A 27,286-nucleotide genomic window follows, 5' to 3' on the forward strand; every position below is an offset into this window, starting at 1 on the left:
TACCATTTTCATTCTTTTCAACATACTTTCTAATTTCCTTTTTGATTTCTTCTATTATTCATGTGCTATTCAGAAGTCTGTTATTTAGATTCTAAATATGGTGAATTTTTCAGTTATCTTTCTGTTATTGACTTCTAATTTAATTCTACTCTACCCAGAGAACATACTTTGTATGACATCAATCCTTTTAAATACATTGAGACTTATTTTATGACCAAGAATTTGGTCTATCCTTGCAATGTTTCATGCACACTTGAAAAGAATGTATATTCTGCTGTTAATGGATGAGTGTTCTAGAAATGTCAATCTCTGCACTTATTGAGTACAGTGTTTTATAAATGTCAACCAGGTCAACTGGCTGACAGTGTTGTTCAAGCCTTCCATATCGTCCATGATTTTCTATCTATCTGTTCTATTATTGAGAGAAAGGTATTGAAATCTCTGTCTGTAATTATGACTTTTTCTATTTCTCCTTGCAGTTCTCTGCTTAACTGATTTTTTGTTGTTGTTCTTTTTTTTTTTAATTTATTTATTTTATTTATTTTTGGCTGCATTGGGTCTTCGTTACTGCGCGTGGGCTTTCTCTAGTTGCAGCAAGCAGGGGCTACTCTTCGTTGCAGTGCGCGGGCTTCTCATTGTCATGGCTTCTCTTGTTGCGGAGCACGGGCTCTAGGCACGCGGGCTTCAGTAGTTGTGGCTTGTGGGCTCTAGAGCTCAGGCTCAGTAGTTGTGGTGCTCAGGCTTAGCTGCTCCACGGCATGTGGGATCTTCCCGGACCAGGGATCGAACCTGTGTCCCCTGCATTAGCAGGCGGATTCCCAACCACTGCGCCACCAGGGAAGCCCTGCTTAATTGATTTTTGAAGTTCTATTATTACATGCATAAATGTCAATGATTATTATGTATTATGCCTTTTGGATTAATTCACTCCTTTATCAATTATCAAATGATCTTCTTTATTCTTTGTAATATTCTATGTTCTAAAATCTACTTTGTCTGATATTAATATAGCACTCCTTTTTTTTTTTTTTTTTTGACTGGCATGGTATCTCTTTTCCATCCTTTTGTTTTTAATCTATTTGTGCCTACGTATTTAATGTGAGTTCACAGTAGGCAGCATAGAGCTGGGTCTTGCTTTTTTGTCCAATCTGATAATCTCTGCCTTTTAATTGGAGTGTTTGGATCATTTACATTTAAAAACAATCCTAAATGTGCATCACATAACAGAGCTTAAAGTATGTGAAGAAAGAGCTGACAGGGGACTTCCCCGGTGGTCCAGTGGGTAGGACTCCCCTCTCCCAGTTCAGGGAGCCCAGGTTCAATCCCTGGTTGGGGAACTAGATCTCGCATGCATGCCGCATGCCGCAAACAAGAAAAAAAAAAAAAATCCCACATGCCGCGGCTGGAGATCCCACATGCTTCAACGAAGATCCCGCGTGCCACAACTAAGACCTGGCACAGCCTAAATAAATAAATAAATTTTTTTTTTTAAAAAAGAATGAGAAGGACAATTTTTTTTTAATTAAAAATAAAAAACCCTGACAGAACTGAAAGTAGACAAATATGTAAATTATAGTTGGAAATCATGAACACTCCTCACTGAACAAGTAGACAAAACATAAGGACTGAACACTATCAAACAACTTGACCTGATTAACATTTACAAAATAGTCCACCCAACAACAGAGTATATATTCTTTTCACGGGCACATGGAGTATTCACCAAGATAGACCTTAATTCTAAGCCATAAAGCATGTTTCCATAAATTTTAAAAGACCGAAATCAGACAGTATGTTTTCTGACTACAGTGCAATTAAATCAGTAGGAGATACGTGGAAAAATTCCTAAATATTGGGAACTTAACACACTTCTAAACAGCCCTTGGGTCAAAGAAGGAATCAAAAGGGAAATCAGAAGGATTTTGAATTGACTGCAAAGAGCACAAGGGAACTTTGCTGGTTAATGTAAATGTTCTATATTATTATTATTATCATTATGGTGGTGGTGGTTAAACTATATACCTTTCTCAAAATTAATTGCTGAATTTTATTGTATGGAAATTATACCTCAATAAAGCTAAATTTTTTTTAAAGAAAAATGGTGAGTCAAAGTGGTAAGCATATGGGTATTTGGCCTTTCTTTTACTCTTCCCTAAGTTATACACTTTTTCAAAAAAAAAAAAAAAATCCAGAATCTAAAACAAAGACAATTCAAAATAGTCCAGCTTGTCCTCCCTTCAGGAAAATAAATAAAATCAACATTCTACTCACCTCCAAGAAACTATTAAGCATCCTATAATGACTCATTATTCATAAGTAACTATATTTTTGTTAATAGGACAGACATAAGTAGTAAAAGTTGGGGGATATAAAAGAGTAAACGACAATCAGTGATCCCAAAATGCAGATCCTACACAGGAAACCTCACCCAGAACTTAAAGATTTTTCCATAAACACTAAAGCATTCTCCATTATAATCTTAATCAATTCCCGTACTTCTGATACAAGTCTATTACTTGAAGTAATATTCTACTCCTTGACAATAATATTGGAACCCTCCCCATTTTATCTTCCTCAAGATTATCCAGGTATCCCCAGCAGCAGCAGTACACACCATAATTACCCCCAAAATGTCTTGTGAAAAACACCAACACTGTCCTGCCTCTCCAATCCCACTTTTGTACCAGAAACACAACCTTAAAACAACTAGGGAAAAATGTGTCATAACAGTCTGAAAGATGCACACTATTGGCAAAACTTCAGCAAGCATACATGTCTGCTCAGTTCAGAATCCAGGTCTCCGGTGATGCTTCTGATTAGAGGAGCCTAGTTCAGAAGGCTAGTTTACATGCCTGTGTCCTAGTTGCAAATGAAAGGCTGGGGAATCTAAATTAAGGAGATGGAATTCATAAGGCTGAAAATGTGCCAAACAAAGCAAGGTTCAAAAGGTTCTAGACAATCAAAAACCATTGCAAATAACTGGCCTCTTAGCTTCCACTCTTGCCCCCCACAGTCTATTTTTCACACAGCAGTCAGAGTAATAATGTTCAAATAAAGTTACATTGTGTCACTCTTCTGCTCAAAATCTTCCACCCCTCACCCACCCCCCTCACCCGCTGTTCCCCCTCCACAGCCTTCATCATGATTTATAATCTCAAAAAAAAAAAAGTCATAACCGTAGCTTATAACGCTGAAGATGATCCTCATAAGGGGCTACATTCCCCCACTCCACTTCCATACCCGTCTCACCTTATCTTCTACCACTCTCCCCTTACTCTGTGTATTACAGCCACAGTAGTCTCCTTATCGTCCCTCTGCCTGGAACATCTTCCCCCAAAGCAGGGTTGGCACACTTCATTCAGATATCTACAAAATTTCTTCAGAAGCTTTCTCTGATCACCCTATCCAAAAGCTTATGTCCCAATCATACTCATTCTAATATCCTGCTCTTTCTTCATGTTTTTATTGACATATCCCTCTACCACCAGAAGTTCCATGAGAACAAGGACTTTGATTTGTTCAATGATGTACCCTCATTACCTAGAACAGAGTAAGAAAACAGTTGCTCAGTAAATGTTTGCTGTAAGAATTAATGAATCCACTCAACGTTTCACGGAAATTTCCATTTTCATTTGAATTTATAAAGAAAGCAGCCTATATACCTTGCTGATAAGAGAGCCATAAATCAATCATCAGAAAATGTGATCTATGATACTCATCCAAGAAGTACCAGAATTTCTAACAGGTCTAGTATTTGCGAAGTGCTACTTGTTAAAATTAAAATTATTATAGATCTATTCGCTAGGTAAGTTTTTTTTAATCTTCTACTGATTCTATGAGTGTATTTCAGGTATTTGTCTCTGTAATTACCCATGCAGCTTTCATCACCATTTTGCATGACTTTCTGGACAGTTAAAAATGTTATATTCCTTTTCATAATGAAGTTTTTCAATAACCGTGGAAGTATATGGTCAACATATCTTACTTTATGTTTCAACAGTTTAGCAAGCATTATCTTCATTTATAAGTCATGTGTTAGAATCCCAACTGTGCCACTAACTAGTTGAGTGATCTTGGGCAAGTTACCTACCTCTCTGTGCCTCATTTTCCCTGTCTATAAAATAAGTGAAATAGCAATACCTATACCTAACAGTGTTGTTATATGGATTAAATTACTTTATATAAAGGGGCTTAGAATAGTATACAGTACATAACAGGTAAGAATTCAGTAAATTATGGCTAAATGTATTATCTCATTTCACCCTCCTAACAACTTTGCAGGGTGAGTACAATTAATCTTAAGATAAGGCACAGAGAGGTTAAGCGACCCACCCAAGACTACAAAACTTCCTTTTATTTTTTATAAATTTATTTATTTATTTATTTATTTATTTATTTATTTATTTATTTATGGCTGCATTGGGTCTTCGTTGCTCAGCATGGTCTTCCTCTAGTTGTGGCAAGTGGGGGCTATTCCACGTTGTGGTGCACGGGCTTCTCATTGTGGTGGCTTCTCCTGTTGCGGAGCACAGGCTCTAGGAGCGGGGGCTTCACCAGTTGGGGCATGAGGGCTCGGTAGTTGTGGCTCACAGGCTCTAGAGCCCAGGCTCAGTAGTTGTGGCACACGGGCTTAGTTGCTCCGCGGCATGTGGGATCTTCCCAGACCAGGGCTCAAACCCGTGTCCCCTGCATTGGCAGGAGGATTCTTAACCACTGTGCCACCAGGGAAGTCCCCAAAACTTCCTTCTAGCTTGAACATTCTGTGATTCTAAATTTACCCTAAAATGAAAATGGGTTTTTTAAAGTTTCATCTTAGGAATATAGCAAAGTTTACAAGTTTTATTCAGTAAAATCAGATAACCATGAAGACATTCTACATTTCCCCTTTTAGTCTAATTTACCTAATTCTTTTAATTAACTGGGCATATAAAAATAATGAGCAAAACCAATATACTAACAGAAATGGTATTTTCATTCCATTTTAAAGTCAATTAAAGTAAAAAAGATTAATTATAAGCTTTGAAGGCTTTTTTTCCAGACATACTTTTAGAAAATTGAAATTCTTATGTAATTCATAAAAAGTGAAATTATCTAGTTCAGTAATCATTCATCTATCCACTCAGCACATATAATGGGCACTTACTATATGCACTATATACTATATACTATATGGGCATTGTTTTAGATGCTGGGAATGTAGCAGCTAACAAAACAAAATTACTGACCTTAGGAAATTTTATTCTAGAGAAGGAAGGCAAACAAGCAAATAACTTCATTTTTTTGGCGCATAATCAATTTTTTTATTTTATTGAAAGATATTTGATTTACAATGTTGTGTTAACATTTACAATGTTGTGTTACAATGTTGTGTTGTTGTGTTAACAATGTTGTGTTGTGTCTGTACAGCAAAGTGACTCAGTTATACGTATATATTTTTTCATATTCTTTTCCATTATGGGTTGTCACAGGATATTGAATAGAGTTCCCTGTGAACAAGTAAATAACTTCGGATGGCTATAAGAGTGTTATCACAGGGTGAGTGGATAGAGAATGCCAAGGAAGGGGTTTGTATTATATGTATGTATTTATATGAGGTAATCAGAAGACTTCATAATATTTGAGTAAAGACTTAACAGAAGTACAACAATGTGAATGTACTTAAATACTACTGAACCACACAGCTAAAAATGGTTAAGCTGGTAAATTTTATGTGTATTTCACCACCACGTAATTTTTTTTTAACTTAAAAAATAAAAAAGAAAGAGGGGAGATAATACAGCAATCTAAGGGGGAAACTGTTCCATGTAAAAGGATCAGCAAGTGCAAAATCCCTGAGACAGGAGCAAGCCTGGCAATTTTTAAAGAGCTCTGTGTGGCTGGAGCAGAAACGAACAGTGGGGAAGGACTGGGGGCAGAAGGTAGGGAGAATAAGCATACACGTACCTCAGGAAGGGCCTTAGAAGCCACTATAAGGACACTGGATTTTACTTAAAATATTAAGCCACTGAATGTTTTTTTTATTTTTTATTTATTTTGCTATTACTTTTTTGTTGAGGTACAATTCACAGAACATAAACCTCACCATTTTAACCATTTTAAAGTATACAATGTACCAGTGGATGGTTTTGACCAAAGCAGCTTTTGAACACAATCACATTGACTGCTATGTTGAGAAGAGACTGGGAGAACAAGAGAACAGGGAGAAGAGTCAGCAGGTTTTACGGTAATTAAAGTGAGATGGATGCGGTAGCAGTGGAGCTAATGAGAAGTTGTCAAAATCTGCATATACTCTTAAGGAGAAGCTGACAGAATTTGCATGTAGGGTGTAAGTGAAAAGAGGAATCAAGGATAACTCAAAGTTTTTTGCCTAAGCAACTGAAGAATGGAGCTCCCATTTACTGAGATGGGAAAGACTACAGAAAAAAGACTGGGGTAAGAGGAATCAGAGGTTTGGTTTTGGACATGTTAAGTTTCAGATGCCCACCAGATATCTAGCTGGAGATGTAGCTGGGATACAGGAGTCTAGAATTCAAGGGAGAGTCCTGGGCTGGCGGTACAAATATAGGGGTCATCATCATATTAGGGGTTATATAACACAACTAATAAGTAACTACCAGCACAGAAACTTCTTCTTCCAAAGGTCTGTTGCCATTTAAATTTACATGTGATTTGTGGCCCATAACAGACTACTGTTTTCTTCCTCTAATTTAAATCCTTTATTTAGATGAAATAGATCTGTACAAAAGGAATCATAGCCTAGAAGCCTAGGAGTAAAACACAAAACAACAACAAACAATGCAAAAAAACTAATGTTCTGTTGCTGCCCCTGAATACAGAACCGGAGCTTCTTTTGTCACTGATATATTACCCAAGCAGGGCAACATGAATGACAGGGAAGGTAACAGGAAGGACTCAATGCACGGCAATCTTTAACTCCTTTTCTCCCTTCTGATAAAGAATACAATACTCACTGAAGACGATCTCATCATGTAAAGTCCTTAACAATGGAGAAACAGATCTGTTACTAGACAATGATGAAAATAAAATACATTTAACCTAGAGTACAGTAAGATGTTAGTAATTTGACATCAAAGGAAAATGACAGGTTCCACTGAGGAAAATTTCTAGATAACTGAAGTTTATCTATGTGCCTAGTATCTTTCCTTTTGAACCATTACTGATTTTTTTCCCCTCTACTTTAACATCTTCTTGAGCCAGGCTCACCCTTATTAACATCTTTAACCTAAGAGGTCATAATGATATGATAACCTCTAGGCTATTATGTTATTGTGCCATTGTTCCTACATAAAATAGCTCCATCCTGCAGTGTAGTTATTCTGTCAATGTCTCCTTTCTCTCCTCTTACTCTTTTTTACCTATACATAAAAGCATACCAACAGTGTTTTACTTTCTAGTCCTTAGCTGTACTTGCCAGAAATCTGGCCTTCACAAAACATATAATAAATTCACATGGTACTTAGTACCTGCAAGCTCCATGGGAAATCTGAACACTTAAAAAATAAAAAAGAATCTTCTTGGTTATGTAAGGACAATGTCCTTAACCTTACGAGATGCATACTTAAGTATTTAAGGGTACCAACTTACTTTAGGGGTTCAGAACAAAAAAAGAATATATACTAACAGCGATAAAGCAAACGTGGTGAAAGATAACCACTAATAAACTTAGGTTAAAGGTATATAAATGTTAACTGGACTATATATACTTCCAACCTTTCAGAAAATACATACATTTTTAAGACAAAAAGTTAGGAAAAATTAAACAGTATATCAAGCAAATGCCTATGTGTAAAATTGGTAGAATAATTGGACTGGACCTATAAGATGGAGAAAACATATAATTAATTTTCAAAAAAAAAAAACAACTAAAAAAGCAAAGCAACACCAAAAAAAAAAAATCACCTACAATACAAGACAGGCAGAAAAATGGCCAGCAGGTTCTAAGTAGAAAAAACATAACTTGGTCTCCTTGCCACTGGAGATCTTAAGGCGCTCTCTCCCTTTTCACAATTTGAGAACAGTATTTTATTTCCTGTGACTGTTTTCAAAGTCACCAGGATACTGGTATTTACTAAAGGTAATCCAACTTTAAAAAATGTTTTTTTCTTTTTCCGTATCACAAAAGTTTTGTAATAGATACTTCTGTAAAAGATATAACCTATATCTCACCATCAAGAGATTTAGTATCTGTTCTCAAGCTTTTAAAAAATAAATACATATATAAATTTATCTGTGACAAAACTGAAATGGTATTATGCACAAAATGTTCTTTAAGGTGCTTCTCCCGTCTTAACTGTAAACATTTTCTAATGTCAAAAAAAAACAAAGAAAAACAAAACACCTTTCAAAGAACTTGACTGACCAAAAGTCAAATGGCTCAAATACTGTAAGTACAAAGAGCCTAAATTATGCTCTGATGGCAAAATGACCCAATCTTCGTACAAAGGCAGAATCTAACAACCTCATTATACTTTAAGACTCGCACCTGGAATATAGTAAGTATGCCATAAATGCTAACCATTACGATTATTTTCCATATTCTACGGGTAGGCAGCATCTTACTTCTCAGGAATGCTTGCAAACAAAAGCTTCCTTTCTAACTCCTGAATCCAAAACATACAATCTTCTGTTCCAATCTAAATTAAATATAAGAATAGGGCAAAAAAACACAGAATGAAAATTTCATTAACATCAGGGGGAAAAAACAGAGTATATCTTACTGATGGTGGATAACACCTTTTTGTGGGAGAGCAATATTATGTAAGAAATAAACTTGCTTTCCTATTAATATCAAAGAAAGTTGACAGTACAGTCTTAAGGATGGGGGAAGGAAATCTGCAAAAATCTTTTGACATTACACATCTCCCTATTTACAGGAAAACTCAATTACAATAAATGAGAGGATGTGTAAGAATAAGCTAAGGCTGGCACACTTCCATTCGTCAGAAAAATTACTGGTAATCAAGTTGTTTTCTACAGACTTTTCACTTGTGTAATTTTAAAATTAGGAACCAAGAGCATTTTTCCACAACTTTAAAGTGTATTTCCTTCCTAAGGAAGTTGAGTCATCAACTGTGTCTTAGGCATCACACTGGGTTGACCAATGATTCTTATATTTGATATGCATTCACTCTGATCTTGAAGCACTAAATACCATTAACAAAGCTGTTCTCTTGTATGACAAAGGCAGACTTCCAGGAACTATAATGTCCTGTATTTCAGCAATATACTTAAGTGCCTTTACTACAGTCTTAGAAAAGTTACTTCTAAATTGTGACTCCAAACTTAAGCCACAGTATCTATTTCTTCACTAGAAACTAGTCAAATCATTTTCTACAAATATCTACACCTAAGAGTTACAAGTGAAAGCTCAAAATAGGAGAGTATGTCTACAATTATAAGCATATTCCAACATACCCACTTTTTCAGATAAGCTAGTCTCTAAGAATTAAAAATAGTAAAGTTAGCTGGCTCAAAGTGAAATTATAAACTATAAATTTTAAACTGAATCTATCACAAAGGACATAAAACATCAATAGTGAAAACCTACCAAATGTATTAAACTTCAAGCACTCATGAAATACAACTTAAAAATCCAAAAGTGGAATAGGTACATAATTTAGATTTCTATGCTGATTTGAAATGCCTTTACACCATTTCAAGTAAATGCAAACATAAGTACAGACAAGGGACTTTGACTTTCAGTCCACCACACATACATACACACACACACACACACACACACACAAAATGGCTCCAGCCACCACTGCAATGTTTATATATATTTACCCCACACTTTGCATTTTATCCTAAACCTACTCTCAGTACCTCACCCTTCTCCCATATTATACCCCAAACCATCTGCCTCTGCCTCTTTCCAGGAAATGTGATGTGTAAATAAAACAATTCTGCCAAAGGTGCTACCAATGACAATAACGGGAGGGAGGGATGGAGTTATGAAAAAGACATGAAAGTTTTTGAGTACTTATGAGTTAAAATTCTAAAGAAAATAAATTGTGAAAAGTTGAAGCTGAGTACAACTAATTCTGAAGAGAGATTTGCAGAGTAAGCTACTGGTTAAGTGCCTCAAAGTATCTTCCCACAGAAACTAAAATCCTGCTAATCCATGGCTCTTCTGGGTTAACAAGAAACTGGTTTGGTTTGGTTTTTAGATAATCCTCATTAGATAATCAGTCATTCAATCACTATTATAAATTAAGAGAATCAGATTTTCTTCCCAAAGGCAAACTCAAAGATGAAGAATGGGCAATGCTGGAAAAAAAATTTTTTCCTAACTGTAGTGCACAGAACACTGGAAGAGGAAGGCTTCAACAGGATAAGAATATGGGGCGTTTATGTGACTTGAGTAATCAAGACAATAAGCTATCAGAAATAACAACAACAATAATAAAGATGAAGAGGACAAAGACGGCAAATTTCTGCTAGAGCAGTTTCTCAGCCTCGGCCCTAGAGACATTTTGGCCCGGTAAGTCTTTGCTGTGTGGGGGCTGCGCTATGCATTGTAAAAGATGTTTCACAGCATCTCTGGCTTCTACCCACTAGATGCTAGTAAGCACCCCTCAAGTTGTGACAACCAAAACTACCTCCAGACTACTTATAAATATTTCAGTGTCTGCTTGTGTATACATTTTAACTACACATTAATTTTTTAAAAGCTACAAAACCACATAAATACTATGACGTAAATTCATAATAACAGGCATTTTAAAAGACTGAATGATTAATATTAAGAAGTGACAGAACTGAGTTCGAGAAGGAATTATGGATTTCTCAAATTCTATTTGTTAATGTTTGATAATGATGTTCTAGTATTTCAACTTCTAAAAATACATTTATTTATCTATATTTTGTAACTAATAGATTCCAAATGAAATTAGGCCTGGAAACAACATATTTTTAACAATATTTGCACAGCACTTTACAATCTCTTCAGCATTTTTACAAACTTATCCCACTTAAGTCTTAGGAAAAAAGAAGCAAATTAATATTCCACCCAATTCATAAGTATAGGATTCTATCTGTATTCTTTTGAAAACTAAATCCAAAGTTCAAAGTTGTTCAAAAAATACATGTACATATATATCCCTTGCAATCATTAATGCAAGCAAAAATAAACAGAAAGAAAATTCTGCTCCACAAATCGTATACGTACATTTGCCTCAAGCACAGAAGTCACATTCTTTTCCCCAATTTGTGTCTGAAACAGGAATTTCACAATTCACATATAATCACCAGTATCAAGCATATTCTTGAACTGAAGAGCCTAATTCCAGCTGAAGGACAGTAAATATATACTTGTAAGGTAAAAATATACTTGTTAATGTACCTTTAATTTCTCCCCTCCACCTCAAATTCACCAAACTTCTATCTCCCAACTGTCAGGAACAATGCTTCCCAAGTGACTCACCACAGATTATTGAAGGATTGTGCAAAGTTTTAACCAATGCCCAACAAAAGTATTAGTTTGCAAGTAGGATAAAATTCAACTCTGACACACATCGCAACCTATAACCTTCAATCTAGATTCAAGATCTTAGACACTTTCAACTTCAAAGACTGAGGTCCTCAAAGCTTTAATAAAACTACACTCTCTCCAATGCAACAGCCTCTAAGATCCAAATTCAACACAGAGTGAGCCCTCAATAAATTGTGATACCTTCACATTAAACATTTGCCAAGTTTTACCAGTTTTTCTTTCATGTGATTTCTTGTTGTACCCATATTTGTTTCTACAATCACTACCCTAACCCAGGACTCAATCACCCAGTCCATCAAGCAGCTAATTTATTCCTTATTGTATCATATCCCAACTGCTCAGCCAACCACAACTCCACAATACTCGTCTTCATAGTTATCACGGCCTATTATATGAATAATGAGAGTCCCAGTCGTTATGGCCCAGTTAGCATTTCTCCTTATTTCCTGCCATGGACTCTCCATTCCAGGCAAGTAAGCCTACATGCATCTTACTACACTATAAGCCATTCTCTTCTATCTCAAAAAGCTCTCCCCAGCTGGCTGATGTCCCTCCAGCTTAATAAATCCTCATTTCAACTGCAGCTACAATACATAATTGGAACTCTATTTTTATATCTTGGCATTTCTGTCTACTCTGACAAACTCAGTGTTTTTTCTTCTCTTCTCACTCAAGACTGTGCCATCATGACTCCTACTAGCCACAGACATACAATAAACACTGGTGACTAAACAGCAATGTTCTTACTGTACATGTTCTCACATTGTTTAGTTGGAATTGTAGTAGCTTCAGAATGAATTCACCCAACATCAAAGAGCGTCTACACCCCCTGAGAACTATTCTCAGTACTGCTATTTCCTGCAACCTAGCTAGGACAGGACTGTCCCCACCCCACTAGTCCTAAGGCAAAGCGTTCACACTGCTAGACAGCAGTGTTACTGCCCTCATAGGAATCTAACTGGCAGGATTATTCCAGTTTTTCCATTTATCCTTAGTATTGCTCCCTTTTCTAAGTAAAAAATTGACAGCTAAACCAAGTTTAGACCAAAACTGTAAGTTGTTCTTATACTAAACCTCAATCATTTAAGATTAAATTCAGCCCATTTAAAAGGAACACAGGGGTTTCCCTGGTGGCACAGGGGTTAAGAATCCGCCTGCCAATGCAGGGGACATGGGTTCGAGCCCTGGTCCGGGAAGTTCCCACATGCTGCGGAGCAACTAAGCCCGTGCGCCACAACTACTGAGCCTGTGTGCCACAACTACTGAAGCCAGCGCACCTAGAGGCCATGCTCCGCAACAAGAGAAGCCATCTCAATGAGAAGTCTGCACACCGCAACGAAGAGTAGCCCCCGCTCTCTGCAACTAGAGAAAGCCCGTGCGCAGCAACAAAGATCCAACGCAGGCAGAAATTAATTAATTAATTAATTATTTTTAAAAAGGTATGAGGGGGCAATGGGTAAAACGCCCAGGCTTTGAGGTCAAACTGGTTTGGGTTTGAATATCTAATTCACCACTTAGCAGGTGGATGATGCCAGAAAATTTATTTCTTCAAGCCTGTTTCTTCAAATGTAAAATATCACCACTCTCTCTCATACATGCTGAAAAGTGAAACTTCTAACACAATATCAGATACACAGCAGACATCACAGAAATGTCCCTTTACTCTCCCTGCTCCACCCTGCAGGTCTGTCAGATAATTTTTAAAATATTAGATAATAAACACCCTTGAAGATCTTAAACAAGTTATAAAAGGGAGACCAGAAAAGACAGAGGTGCTTGCCATGCCCAGTTCCCTCAAACCCTGCTACTCAGAGAGGTCTTGTACACACAGAGAAAAGATACTGCTAATGTAGGGGATGGCTTGAAATGGGCATTCTCAAGATGATACAGCTAACTGGATTATCAATCTCCGATTAAAAAGATGAAGAGTCAGAGCTCCTTAAAGATAAAGACAGGACTTCCCTGGTGGCACAGTGGTTAAGAATCCGGCTGCCGATGTAGGGGACATGGGTTCGAGCCCTGGTCCGGGAAGATCCCACATGCCGCGGAGCAATTAAGCCCGTGTGCCACAACTACTGAGCCTGCGCTCTAGAGCCCACAAGCCACAACTACTGAACCCACGTGCTGCAACTACTGAAGCCCGTGTGCCTAGAGCCCGTGCTCTGCAACAAAGAGAAACCATCTCAATGAGAAGCCCGAGCACCGCAACGAAGAGTAGCCCCGCTTGCCGCAACTAGAGAAAGTCCACGCGCAGCAACGAAGACCCAATGCAGCCAAAAATAAATAAAAATGAAAATAAATTTATTTTTAAAAAAAGATAAAGACAAGAAGTCTGTCCCCTTTATTAATTTCATAGGCCCTTACTTGCTGGTAAAAGTGAGAGAAATAGTTTAAGCTTAAACTTTGATACTTTTAATACTTTTGGCCAAACTTCCAGAAAACTTATTTCTTTATAACGCATGCTACAAAGCAAAGCTTTTACACCAGATTTTTTAATATAAAAAACATGTCAGAATGCCCTGGAAGTCCAGTGGTTAAGACTCCGCGCTCTCACTGCTGAGGGCCCAGGTTCGATCCCTGGTCATTGGGGAACTTAGATCCCCACAAGCCGTGCCTCCATCAGAAAAAAAAAAAATTTCATACTCTAAAGTTCATTTAAAGTATGATTTCATTAAACCAAAACATGGGATTGAATTTACTGCTACAGCTAAAATACCTTTGGACCTCTCAAACACACCAATTAATTTTTTTAAAAGAGGAGAAAGAAAAAACATCAACTCACCAACATATTTGTGTTAAAAAGTATAATTCACACATACATAAAAATTCTTTGGGCTATATTTAATCAGAATAGTTCTAATAAAATTTCTAATGTGGTTGCATAAAATAAAGTATTTTTATGTATATATTTGAGTCATATCTATATAGACACTTACTAAACTCTAGAAAATGTATGGTATCTTCCTACAAATACAGCATAGGCTGGGACATGTGCAAGAAATGGACAACTTTAGGAAAGTTTAGTTTTATGATTCTAAATACATTCTCTTTTCCAGCTTCCCACCAACACACTAAGAGCAAGAAAAAACTAATGCAAAACAGTGACTGACAAATCGGATAGGGGAAAGCAACTAAAAAGGATAATTAAGTACCTAAGAATGATTTATACTTTAAAGTTAAATCCATATTTCCACCACAGCTTCTTCTAATCTACACAAACATATTCATTCTCTCATAAGAGAATCTGAATGTATTCTATTCTCATATCATGCTCATAAAAACTTCTTACAAACTTGACCATAAAAGCTCAGATTTGTAGATAAAAATATTATATATTACAATTAAATTACCAATATCTCCATGCACCCAAAAGCTACAATCTTGATGCTAATTTTAAAATGAAAGATTTCTTAGTGTCTTTTTGAAAAAGTTCTGCTTAAAACAAACATCAAAAAGTAAGTAGCCTTTTAACCAATGTTTAATGCGAAATGATACTTTATAAATGAGTCCAGAGTTCTGAATTTAGAAAATTTTTGTTTAAAAAGGGCCTTAGCCCACAAAGATTATGCTGTCAATTTATACTTTTTCTTCGACCATCAGAATACACCAGTTTCTATTTTTACTGTTCCACTCTTTAAAAGCAAAGAACATTTTATAGACTACTGCTCATCAGGAGTTTAAACTTCCTCACGTGGACGCCTCACTTTTTACTACCTCATAGAAATCGGTGTCTAACAAAAAAGTGAAAACAGAAATTTCTTGTAAGCCACATTTAGGATATAAATACAAATGTAAAAACAAAGGCCCTTATAGAGGGTATCCAGCACAGATATTTCAAACTAAACATCTACTAGAAGCTCCTAATCTAAGATGTTTTCGCTAGCAAATAAACACTACAGACTACAATAGAAGTCTACCTACAAAGTTTCATTCTCAGACAAAGTAGAAGACTGGACAAAAATATACTTGGCTCTGCAGTCAAAGTTATAAAGAAAAGAACAAAAACAATCCACTACATGAAATATTCAGATATTTTCTAAATTATCAAATTTGTCTATACTAATCCAAAGCACTCCGGAAAAATTTCCAATCCAATTCTTTTAAACATATTTTAAGGTCTTTAAGTATACTATGGAGGAAATCAAAAAGTTAACCTAAAATAAAGCACTTTACACAACAACAAAATGATGCAGTTGGTCCTGGGGTACACTGGAAATGAAAATCGTCTTCAAAACGGGAGTAATCAAGAAATTATATGCTTTTAGCACACTTAACGCCAACGTGGGGGGTGGAGGGTTGCCACTGTTTTGACAATCCACTAATTACACTGTATGACTACTCCACCTGAGAGTTTAAGAAAACTCTTCAAGTTGGGTCACCGAGGGACCGTCCCTCAAAAAGACGCAATCCAGCCTACAGATTAGTGAACATCCCGAAAACGGCTTATCTTTCTCCCCACCAAAACCTTTCCTTAGGCAACAAAATGTTTCCACTGAACATAAACACACCCTCCCGCTATCTCTCCCCGAACACCCGGACAGAGGCGGGGCACTCTGGAGAGCGGTAGCCGCCCGGCTCAGACGAGCAGGAGACCACTGTTACCCCTCCACGGGCGGCCCCTCTGCAGAACCGGGTCGGTCTGGATCGCTGCGCCCGGTAAAGAACAATACAATCGCAACTTCCCACGAGCCTGCGCGGCGGTTCTCCGCGACGGAGCGGACTCCGGAATTCGCCACCAGGCAGGAGCTGGGGGCGGAAGGGTGAGGAGGGTTAGCGCGGGACCAGGATGGCAAAGACCGGCGGCCCCGCGGCAGTTGCCCGCCCCGGTGCCCGTCGAGTAGGCTGGAGGGATGGTGCCGCCGGCCTGAGCGCCACCGGCTCTCGCCTGGCGACCCGGATCTCGACTTTGCTTCTGAGGCAGGCAACCCCAGGCTCCCCTGCTGCTGGGGCGGCAGGGGGCGGGAAAGGCCTCGCCGGAGTCTCGGAGCCTCCTCGGCCCGCCACGGAAGGGAACGCGGTCGGGGCGCGGGGGACAATAGGGAGCGGGGAGCGCTGCGCGCCCGAGTGGCGCCGCCGGCCGGCCGGGCTGACTGACGCGCCAGCCGCACGGAGCGACTGGGCTCCGCTCGGCCCGGCCGCCGCTGCCGCTGCGCGGTCTGCCGTGCTCACCGCGCCCCCGGGGCTCGGGGTCGTGCCTCACCTCCGAGTCCCGCCGCCCAGGAAAGGAGCAGAATTAACACTCTCAGAAACACCATCTTCCGCTGCCGCTGCCGCTGCCACCGCCGCCTCCTCACGGGTTAACAGCAGCACATCGATCCGGAGGGAGAAGCTGAAGAGGCTTGGTCCGGAGCCTCCACGGGGAGCCGGGACCTCCCCCGGCAGGAGAAACGGCGAAGCACCTCCCCCTCGCCCCACTTCAGGGGCCGGCAAAGCTCCCAGCACCTCCAAAACAGGGACCTCCCTCCCCCTCGTTCGTTTCCTTCCTCCCTTCCCCGCTTTCCTTCCCTCGCTCCTTGCCTCTTCTCTACCTCCCTCCCCCCCGAGCCCGGTACCTCCGCCTCCTTCCTTGCCACGTGACCCGCGAGCGCCCAACAAGCAGGCGGAGCCGCACCCCTTCCTCCCGCTCCTCCCCCTCCCCCAGGCGCCCCAGGGGCGCGCGCATGCGCGCTGCGGCTGGTTCCCGGGCTGCTAGGCCAGCCGCTGCTTCCTGTCCGCAGGCGGAGAGCGGGGATTGGGCTTGGGAGGCGGGGTTTCCTGGAGTTCCGCCCCCGTACCGGAGCGCAAATCTGCGGACCGCACAGGGCTGGTTTTTAGAGCTGCTGAGAACTGTTTCTCGGGTTAAAATGGGAGAGTCAAGGGGCAGCTGTCCACTTCTTAACAGGGAATGGAGATTTTGGTTACTTCTTTTTTTGCCTCTCAGGGTGCACGACGTCTACTAAGTAAACAAAAGCAAAGTCCCCCACCCAAAAAGCCAAGTGCGAACAAGCGGTAATTACATCGGAAACAGCCGCCAACAATCAGAACCTAAATGTAAAGATCTTCCAGCAGCAGAAGCACAGCCTGTCATATCTTTCTGATCGCTTTACAAATTTGTGACACAGATCAGGCCTTAGCCATTTTGAAAGCGTGCCGCCTCAACCACAGGGTACGGAAACTCTAGCCCGAAAAATGTCGTATTTACCACTCTCTCTGTTCCATCTCTGAACAGAACTCTGGAATCTCCTTCACCCCAACTTCTTTGAAGCTCCTATTTGATTTCTCAGTAACTCCCTTTGATTCTTCAAACTAGTATTCCATGGATTAAAGACTTAAACATAAGACCTGAAACCATAAGACTCCTAGAAGGAAACGGGGGAAAGCTTGATGTTGGTCTTGGCAATTATTTTTGGATGCGACACCAAAAACACAAGAAACAAAAGCAAAAATAAATAAGTGGGCCTACCTCAAACTAAAAAGCTTTAGCATGGCAGAAGAAAGAATCAACAAAATGGAAAGGCAACCTTCAGAATGAGAGAAAACATTTGCAAATTGTATCTCTGAGAAAGGGTTAATAACTAAAATATATAAGGAACTCTTACAACTCAATGGCTAAAAAGCAGACAATCCAATTTGAAAATGGGCAGAGAAACTTAACAGACATTTTTTCAAAGAAGACATCCAAATGGCCAATAGGTACATGAACAGATGCTCAGTACCACTAATCATCAGGGAAATGTGAATCAAAACCACAGATATTGCCACGCTATTAGAAAGGTTATTGTCAAAAAGACAAGAGATACGTGTTGACAAGGATGTGGAGAAAGGGAAACCTTTGTGCATTGCTGGTGGGAATGTAAATTGGTGCAGCATTACAGAAAACAGCATGGAGGTTCCTCAAAAAATTAAAAATTGTACTACCATATGAGGGACTTCCCTGGTGGTCCAGTGGCTAAGACTCCATGCTCCCAATGCAGGGGACCCTGGTTCAATCCCTGGTCAGGGAACTAGATCCCACATGCCAACTAAAGATCTCACATGCTGCAGCTAAGATCCCACATGCAGCAAGGAAGAGCCCATGTGCCGCAACTAAGACCCAGCGCAGCCAAATAAATAAATAAATATTAGAAAAAGAAGAAGAACTACCATATGATCCAGCAACCCCACTTCTGGGTATAAAACCAAAGGAAGTGAAATCAAGATCTTGAAGAGAAATCTGTACTCCCATACTCATTGCAACATTATTCACAATAGCTATGATATGGAAACAACCTAAGTGTCCCTCTATGGATGAATGGCTAAAGATGTGGTATATAGATACTGTGGAATATTATTCAGCCATGAGAAAGAAGGAAATTTTGCCATCAGGGATGAACCTGGAAGGCATTATGCTAAGAGAAATAAGTCAAACAGAGAAGACAAATACTGTGTGATCTCGTTTATATGTGGAATCTAAAAAAGCCAAACTTAAAGAAACAGAGAGTAAAATGGTGGTTACCAGGGGCTGGGAAGTGGGGGAAATGGGGAGATGTTGGTCAAAGGGTACAAACTTCCAGTTGTAAGATGAACAAGTTCTGGGGATCTAATGTACAACATGCTGACTATAGTTAATAATACTGGTAAGCATTTTGCAATATATAAGTGTATGAAATCAACATGTATACACCTTAAACTTACACAATGTTATATGTTGATTATATTTCAATAAAGCTGGAAAATATTTAAAAGTAACTAAATAAATAAAAGTAAACAATTCAGTGGCATTTAGTAAATTCACAGTGCTGTGCAACTATTACCACCATCTACTTCCAAGACATATTCATATGACAAATAAGAAAAAAAACTTGCATTTCATGAATTAGAACGTTTCAATGACATCTAATTAGTCTTCATCTATTTGACATCCTGCTTCAGGAGACTGAATTAAAAATATAAGTATTAATAGTATTAATACTAATAATAATTTGGAATTCCTACTTCTTTTACTGTGTATTTTTTACAATTTATTACCATATGCTTCTTTAATTCTCATTTTGAAAAATGAATTATAGTTTTTTTAAATTTATTTATTTTTATTTTTCACTGTGTTGTGTCTTCGTTGCTGGCGGTGAACGGGGAATACTCTTCCTTGCGGTGCACGGGCTTCTCATTGTGGTGGCTTCTCTTGTTGCGGAACACAGGCTCTAGGTGCGTGGGCTTCAGTAGTTGTGGTACGTGGGCTCAGTAGTTGTGGTACGTGGGCTCAGCAGTTGTGGCTCACAGGCTCTAGAGCGCAGGCTCAGTAGTTGTGGCGCACGGGCTTAGTTGCTCCGCAGCACGTGGGATCTTCCCAGACCAGGGCTCGAACCCATGTCGCCTACATTGGCAGGCGGATTCTTAACCACTGAGCCACCAGGGAAGCCCCGAAAAATGAATTATTATAGTTTTGCTCCAACATTAGTAAGCTCAAAAATACAGTCAGAAGTTCTAAAATCATCAATAGTGTCCATTTACAATGAGATGTCTAGAAGGATGGCAGAATCTCATGAATTTTTTTTTTCTTTCTTAAAAGAGCCAATCTTAGGACACAGTTACATGCAAATATTACATTGCATATACTCTGTGCTTATTACTATTTTCTTTTGGTGGTGCTGTGAACAAACGTTTTGATTTTCTAGCTATTAGACCATCTTGTGGCATGTTTAGTGTTGCACAGTATTTTTTATAGTTAATTCCAGTGGTTAGAGGCAAATGGCACCTTCTCTTTAATTTCAACTGGAAAAAAAACAAAATCGTGTTTTACATTACCAAGGTGATCACCAAAAATTACATTTAAGATTGTATCTCTTTTTATTTAAAAACATATATTCATCGCATACCAGCATCATAATGAATGGTATTCCAACGTTACAAGTTTGAAACACTATTTTTTTTTTGACATTTTAACGTACTACATTTTTGGTATTTTGTAAATTTATGCGAAACTGATGAAATGTGGAAGTATAAGGTCTGCATTTATACCGTCATAGACAGTCTGGGTTGGACTCCCAGCTTTACCATTTATAAGCTGTGTGGCTTTGGCCAAGTTATTTCCCCTTTCTAACCTCAATGTTTCTTTTTTAAAATGAGAATGATAAAATATGTCCCTCATGAGACTGTTTTGATGATTAAATTTAAATTATTTAACATTTGTAAAGTGATTATAACAGTGTCTGGCTGTTGCTACATAAGTGTTTAAATAATTGCTATATAAGTGTTTAAGTAAAAATATATAAATATCATGGTTCTTCCATGAACACTCGTCCATTTGAAAGCAGTGATTAATAGCATTATTTCCTTAGCAACAATACACAGCTTTGATACTACCAGTATAAAAGAAAGTTACCCTCAAGTTTTAATAATGAGAAATTCAGCCTGGCAGTATATGGCCGTATACAGTATATTATACAAGTAATACTGTAGGAAAATGCTTCTTGCACAACTTAAAGCCAATCCTGGTAAACATTACAACAATTACATTTAAAATTTTCCAGCTCCTAATAAACTGCCTGCTGCATGTCTCACTGTCATGCCAAACTCAATATGTGTAACTTATCTCTGATAATGGCACCACCACCCTCTCAGTAACCTGGAATGGAGAGTGGAATCATCTCAGATTCTTCTTCCCTTGTCTACTCATAAACAGTCACCTTCCCTAAAAATATTTTTCTTCTGCCTTTAATGCGTCCCTACCCATTACTATCACTCCAGTTTACACAATTATTTTCTCTTGCTTGGTGGACTTCTAATGCATCTCACTCCAGTCTCTCTCACTTCTGGTGCTGCTTTCAAACCTCACCTCAGTCCACTGCAGTTTTCTTCCAACACCATCACTCTCAAGGAGCTACTCTTGCTGGGGCCATCAAAGATCTGTTAGGGGCTCCCCTGGTGGCACAGTGGTTAAGAATCCGCCTGCCAATGCAGGGGACATGGGTTCGAGCCCTGGTCCGGGAAGATCCCACACACCACGGAGCAACTAAGCACTCGCGCCACAACTACTGAGCCTGCAAGACACAACTACTGAAGCCCACGCGCCTAGAGCCCATGCTCCGCAACAAGAGAAGGCACTGCAATGAGAAGCCCACTCATTGAAACAAAGAGTAGCCCCTGCTCGCCACAGCTAGAGAAAGCATGCATGCAGTAACGAAGACACAATGCAGCCAAAAATTAAATTAAAAAAAAGAAAAAAGATCTGTTAGTTATCGATTCCACTACACACTTTCACTCCTTATCTAACTAGACCTCTTGGTCAATTGACATTCTCTCCTCAAAATTCCCTCCTCCAATGTTTCCCAAGACTGTGCTCTTTCCTGATTTTCCTCCTTACTTTTTTTTTAAAGATTTTTTTTAACAATTTTTTTTAACATCTTTATTGGAGTATAATTGCTTTACAATGCTGTGTTAGTTTTGGCTGTATAACAAAGTGAATCAGCTATACATATACATATATCCCCATATCTCCTCCCTCTTGCGTCTCCTTCCTACCCTCCCTATCCCACCTCTCTAGGCGGTCAAAAAGCACCAAGCTGATTTCCCTGTGCTATGCAGCTGCTTCCCACTAGTTATCTATTTCACATTTGGTAGTGTATATCGGTCCATGCTACTCGCTCACCTCGTCCCAGCTTACCCTTCCCCCTCCCCTTGTCCTCAAGTCCATTCTCTATGTCTGCGTCTTTATTCCTGTCCTGCCCCTGGGTTCTGCAGAACCTTTCTTTTTTTTTTTTAGATTCCATATATATGTGTTAGCATTCGGTATTTGTTTTTCTCTTTCTGACTTACTTCACTCTGTATAACAGACTCTAGGTCCATCCACTTAACAACTAATAACTTAATTTCATTTCTTTTTACGGCTGAGTAATATTCCATTGTATATATGTGCCACATCTTCTTTATCCATTCATCTGTCTATGGACACTTAGGTTGCTTCGATGTCCTGGCTATTGTAAACAGAGCTGCAATGAACATTGTGATATATGACTCTTTCTGAATTATGGTTTTCTCAGGGTATATGCCCAGTAGTGGAATTGCTAGGTCATACTGTAGTTCTACTTTTAGTTTTATAAGGAACCTACATACTGTTCTCCATAGTGGCTGTATCAATTTACATGTTAGATAAGGAGTGAAAGTGTGTAGTGGCATCGATAACTAACAGATCTTTTTTTTTTTTTAATTTAATTTTTGGCTCAGTTGTGTCTTCATTACTGCAAGAGGGTTCCCTTTTCTCCACACCCTCTCCAGCATTTATTGTTTGTAGATTTTTTGATGACGGCCATTCTGACTGGTGTGAGGTGATACCTCATTGTAGTTTTGATTTGCATTTCTCTAGTGATTAGTGATGTTGAACACCCTTTCATATGTTTGTTGGCAATCTGTATATCTTCTTTGGAGAAATGTCTATTTAGGTCTTTTGCCCATTTTTGGATTGGGTTGTTTGTTTTTTTGATATTGAGCTGCATGAGCTGCTTGTAAATTTTGCAGCTTAATCCTTTGTCAGTTGCTTCATTTGCAAATATTTCCTACCATTCTGAGGGTTGTCTTTTCGTCTTGTTTATGGTTTCCTTTGCTTTGCAAAAGCTTTTAAGTTTCATTAGATCCCATTTGCTTATTTTTGTTTTTATTTTCATTTCTCTAGGAGGTGGGTCAAAAAGGAGCTTACTGTGATTTATGTCATAGAGTATTCTGCCGATGTTTTCCTCTAAGAGTTTTATAGTGCCTGGCCTTAAAGACCTTAAAGACAATTAGGTCTTTAATACATTTTGAGTTTATTTTTGTGTATGGTGTTAGGGAGTGCTAATTTCATTCTTTTACATGTAGCTGTCCAGTTTTCCCAGCACCACTTATTGAAGAGGCTGTCTTTTCTCCATTGTATATTCTTGCCTCCTTTATCAAAAAAAAGGTGACCATATGTGCATGGGTTTATCTCTGGGCTTTCTATCCTGTTCCATTGATCTATATTTCTGTTTTGGGGCCAGTACCATACTGTCTTGATTACTTTAGCTTTGTAGTATAGTCTGAAGTCCAGGAGCCTGATTCCTCCAGCTCCGTTTTTTGTTCTTAGGATTGCTTTGGCTATTCGGGGTCTTTTGTGTTTCCAAACAACTTGTGAAATTTTTTGTTCTAGCTCTGTGAAAAATGCCAGTGGTAGTTTGATAGGGATTCCATTGGAATCAGTAGATTGCTTTGGGTAGTATAGTCATTTTCACAATGTTGATTCTTCCAATCCAAGAACATGGTATATCTCTCCATCTGTTTGTATCATCTTTAATTTCTTTCATCAGTGTCTTATAGTTTTCTGCATACAGGTCTTTTGTCTCCTTAGGTAGGTTTATTCCTAGGTATTTTATTCTTTTTGTTGCTATGGTAAATGGGAGTGTTTCCTTAATTTCACTTTCAGATTTTTCATCATTAGTATATCGGAATGCAAGAGATTTCTGTGCATTAATTTTGTATCCTGCTACTTTACCAAATTCATTGATTAGCTCTAGTAGTTTTCTGGTGTCATCCTTAGGATTCTCTATGTATAGTATCATGTCATCTGCAAACAGTGACAGCTTTACTTCTTCTTTTCTGATTTGGATTCCTTTTATTTCTTTTTCTTCTCTGATTGCTGTGGCTAACACTTCCAAAACTATGTTGAGTAATACTGGTGACAGTGGACAACTTTGTCTTGTTCCTGATCTTAGAGGAAATGGTTTCAGTTTTTCACCATTAAGAACGTTGGCTGTGGGTTTGTCATATATGGCCTTTATTATGTTGAGGTAAGTTCCCTCTATGCCTACTTTCTGGAGAGTTTTTATCATGAATGGGTGTTGAGTTTTGTCAAAAGCTTTTTCTGCATCTACTGAGATGATCATATGGTTTTTCTCCTTCAGTTTGTTAATATGGTTTATCACAATGATTGATTTGCATATATTGAAGAATCCTTGCATTCCTGGGATAAATCTCACTTGGTCATGGTGTATGATCCTTTTAATGTGCTTCTGGATTCTGTTTGCTAGTATTCTGTTGAGGATTTTTGCATCTATGTTCATCAGTGATATTAGCCTATACTTTTCTTTCTTTGTGATATCTTTGTCTGGTTTTGGTATCAGGGTGATGGTGGCCTCGTAGAATGAGTTTGGCAGTGTTCCTCCTTCTGCTATATTTTGGAAGAGTTTGAGAAGGATAAGTGTTAGCTCTTCTCTAAATGTTTGATAGAATTCACCTGTGAAGCCATCTGGTCCTGGGCTTTTGTTTGTTGGAAGATGTTTAATCACAGTCTCAATTTCAGTGCTTGTGATTGGTCTGTTTATAGTATCTATTTCTTCTTGGTTCAGTCTCGGAAGGTTGTGCTTTTCTAAGAATTTGTCCATTTCTTCCAGGTTGTCCATTTTATTGGCCTAGAGTTGCTTGTAGTAATCTCTCATGATCCTTTGTATTTCTGCAGTGTCAGTTGTTACTTCTTTTTCATTTCTAATTCTATTGATTTGAGTCTTGTCCCTTTTTTTCTTGTTGAGTCTGACTAATGGTTTATCAATTTTATCTTCTCAAAGAAACAGCTTTTCGTTTTATTGATCTTTGTTATGGTTTCCTTCATTTCTTTTTCATTTATTTCTGATCTGATCTTTATGATTTCTTTTCTTCTGCTAACTTTGGGGTTTTTTTGTTCTTCTTTCTCTAGTTCCTTTAGGTGTAAGGTTAGGTTGTTTATTTGAGATGTTTCTTGTTTCTTGAGGTAGGATTGTATTGCTATAAGCTTCCCTCTTAGAACTGCTTTTGCTGCATCCCATAGGTTTTGGGTCATCGTGTTTTCATTGTCATTTGTTTCTAGGAATTTTTTGACTTCCTCTTTGATTTATTCAGTGATCTCTTGGTTATTGAGTAGTGTATTGTTTAGCCTCCATGTGTTTGTATTTTTTACAGACTTTTTCCTGTAATTGGTATCTAGTCTCATAGCATTGTGGTCAGAAGAGATACCTGATACGATTTCAATTTTCTTAAATTTACCAAACCTTGATTTGTGACTCAAGATATGATCTATCCTGGAGAATATTCCATGAGCACTTGAGAAGAAAGTGTATTCTGTTGTTTTTGGATGGAATATCCTATAAATATCAATTAAGTCCATCTTGTTTAATGTATAATTTAAAGCTTGTGTTTCCTTATTTATTTTCATTTTGGATGATCTGTCCATTGGTGAAAGTGGGGTGTTAAAGTCCCCACCATGTCTGGTGGTGTGTTTTGGGGTGTCTGTGACCTTATTATGATTTTAGGCAGCCTCTCTGCTAATGGGTGTGGTTGTGTTCCTATCTTGTTAGTTGTTTCTCATAGGGTGTCCATCACTGTAGCTTGCTGGTCGTTGAGTGGAGCTGGGTCTTAGTGTTGAGATGGAGATCTCTGGGAGAGCTTTCGCCGTTTGATATTACATGGAGCCAGTGGTGGATATTACGTGGTCTCTGGTGGACCACTGTCCTGAATTCGGCTCTCCCACCTCAGAGGCACAGGCCTGACACCCAGCCGGAGTACCAAGACCCTGTCAACCACACGGCTCAGAAGAAAAGGGAGAAAAACGAAAGAAAGAAAGAAGGAAAGAAAGAAAGGAAGAAAGGAAGAAAGAAGGAAACAAAGAAAGAAAGAAAGAAAGGAAGAAAGGAAGGAAGGAAGGAAGGAAGAGAGAAAGAAACTAAAATAAAGTTATTAAAATAAAAGTAAATTATTAAAAATAAAAACAATTAAAAAGTAGTAAAAAAAAGAAAGAAAGAAGAGAGCAACCAAACGAGAAATCAAATCCACCAATGAAAACAAATGCTAAAAATTATACTAAAAAAAAAAAAAAAGAAAAATAGACAGACAGAACCCTAGGACAAATGGTAAAAGCAAATCTATACAGACAGAATCACACAAAGAAGCATAAACATACACACTCATAAAAAGAGAAAAAATATATATAAATATATATTTTAAAAAAAGAGAGCAACCAAATCAATAAACAAATCTACCAATGATAATAAACTCTAAATACTAAACTAAGATAAACATAAACCAGAAACAAATATGATGCAGAAAGCAAACCCCAAGTGTACTGTTTCTCCCAAAGTCCACCGCCTCAATTTTGGGATGATTCCTTGTCTCTTCAGGTATTCCACAGATGCAGGGTACATCAAGTTGATTGTGGAGATTTAATCTGCTTCTCCTGAGGCTGCTGGGAGAAATTTCCCTTTTTCTTCTTTGTTCACACAGCTCCTGGGGTTCAGCTTTGGATTTGGCCCCGCCTCTGCGTGTATGTAGCCTGAGAGCATATGTTCTTCGCTCAGACAGGACAAGGTTAAAGGAGCAGCTGATTAGGGGGCTCTGGCTCACTCAAGCCGGGGGGAAGGAGGGGTACGGAGTGCAGGGCGAGCCTGCGGTGGCAGAGGCCAGCGAGACGTTGCACCAGCCTGAGGTGCGCAGTGTGTTCTCCCGGGGAAGTTGTCCCTGGATCACGGGACCCTGGCAGTGGCGGGCTGCACAGGCTCCCAGGAGGGGAGGTGTGGATAGTGACCTGTGGTCGCACACAGGCTTCTTGCTGGCTGCAGCAGCAGCCTTAGCGTTTCATGCCCGTCTCTGGTGTCCGCACTGATAGCCGTGGCTCGCGCCCATCTCTGGAGCTCGTTTAGGCGGTCCTCTGAACCCCCTCTCCTCGTGCACCCTGAATCAACAGTCTCTTCCCTCTTAGGCAGGTCCAGACATTTTCCTGGACTCCCTCCCGGCTAGCTATGGTGCACTAGCCCCTTCAGGCTGTGTTCACGCAGCCAACCC

General features: G+C 38.9%; 1 protein-coding gene and 1 long non-coding RNA gene across 5 annotated transcripts in view; one reads left to right on the forward strand and one right to left on the reverse strand.

Annotated features, from left to right (window-relative positions):
- LOC309654354 overlaps positions 1-7,883 on the forward strand; it is a 498,770-nt gene extending 490,887 nt beyond the window's left edge. Inside the window, exon 2 of the long non-coding RNA XR_014260179.1 lies at positions 4,593-7,883. This is a non-coding gene — a long non-coding RNA (uncharacterized lncRNA). The remainder of the gene's footprint in view (positions 1-4,592) is intronic.
- The window catches only part of ADAM10 (ADAM metallopeptidase domain 10), a 110,705-nt gene extending 93,648 nt beyond the window's left edge, over positions 1-17,057 (reverse strand). For 2 of the 4 annotated variants that reach the window (XM_082446280.1, XM_082446279.1), the window contains exon 1: positions 16,716-17,049. In XM_082446280.1, the coding sequence (XP_082302406.1) occupies positions 16,716-16,770 (55 nt within the window). In that variant the 5' untranslated portion in view covers positions 16,771-17,049. Of the gene's footprint in view, positions 1-16,715 lie in introns of all 4 variants that reach the window. The other 2 variants (XM_082446278.1, XM_082446281.1) reach the window with 2 other exon arrangements.
- Positions 17,058-27,286: the final 10,229 nt, after the last annotated feature.

The sequence above is a fragment of the Balaenoptera physalus genome (genome assembly GCF_965194825.1).
Source record: "Balaenoptera physalus genome assembly, chromosome: 2".
NCBI classification, from domain to species: Eukaryota; Metazoa; Chordata; class Mammalia; order Artiodactyla; family Balaenopteridae; genus Balaenoptera; species Balaenoptera physalus.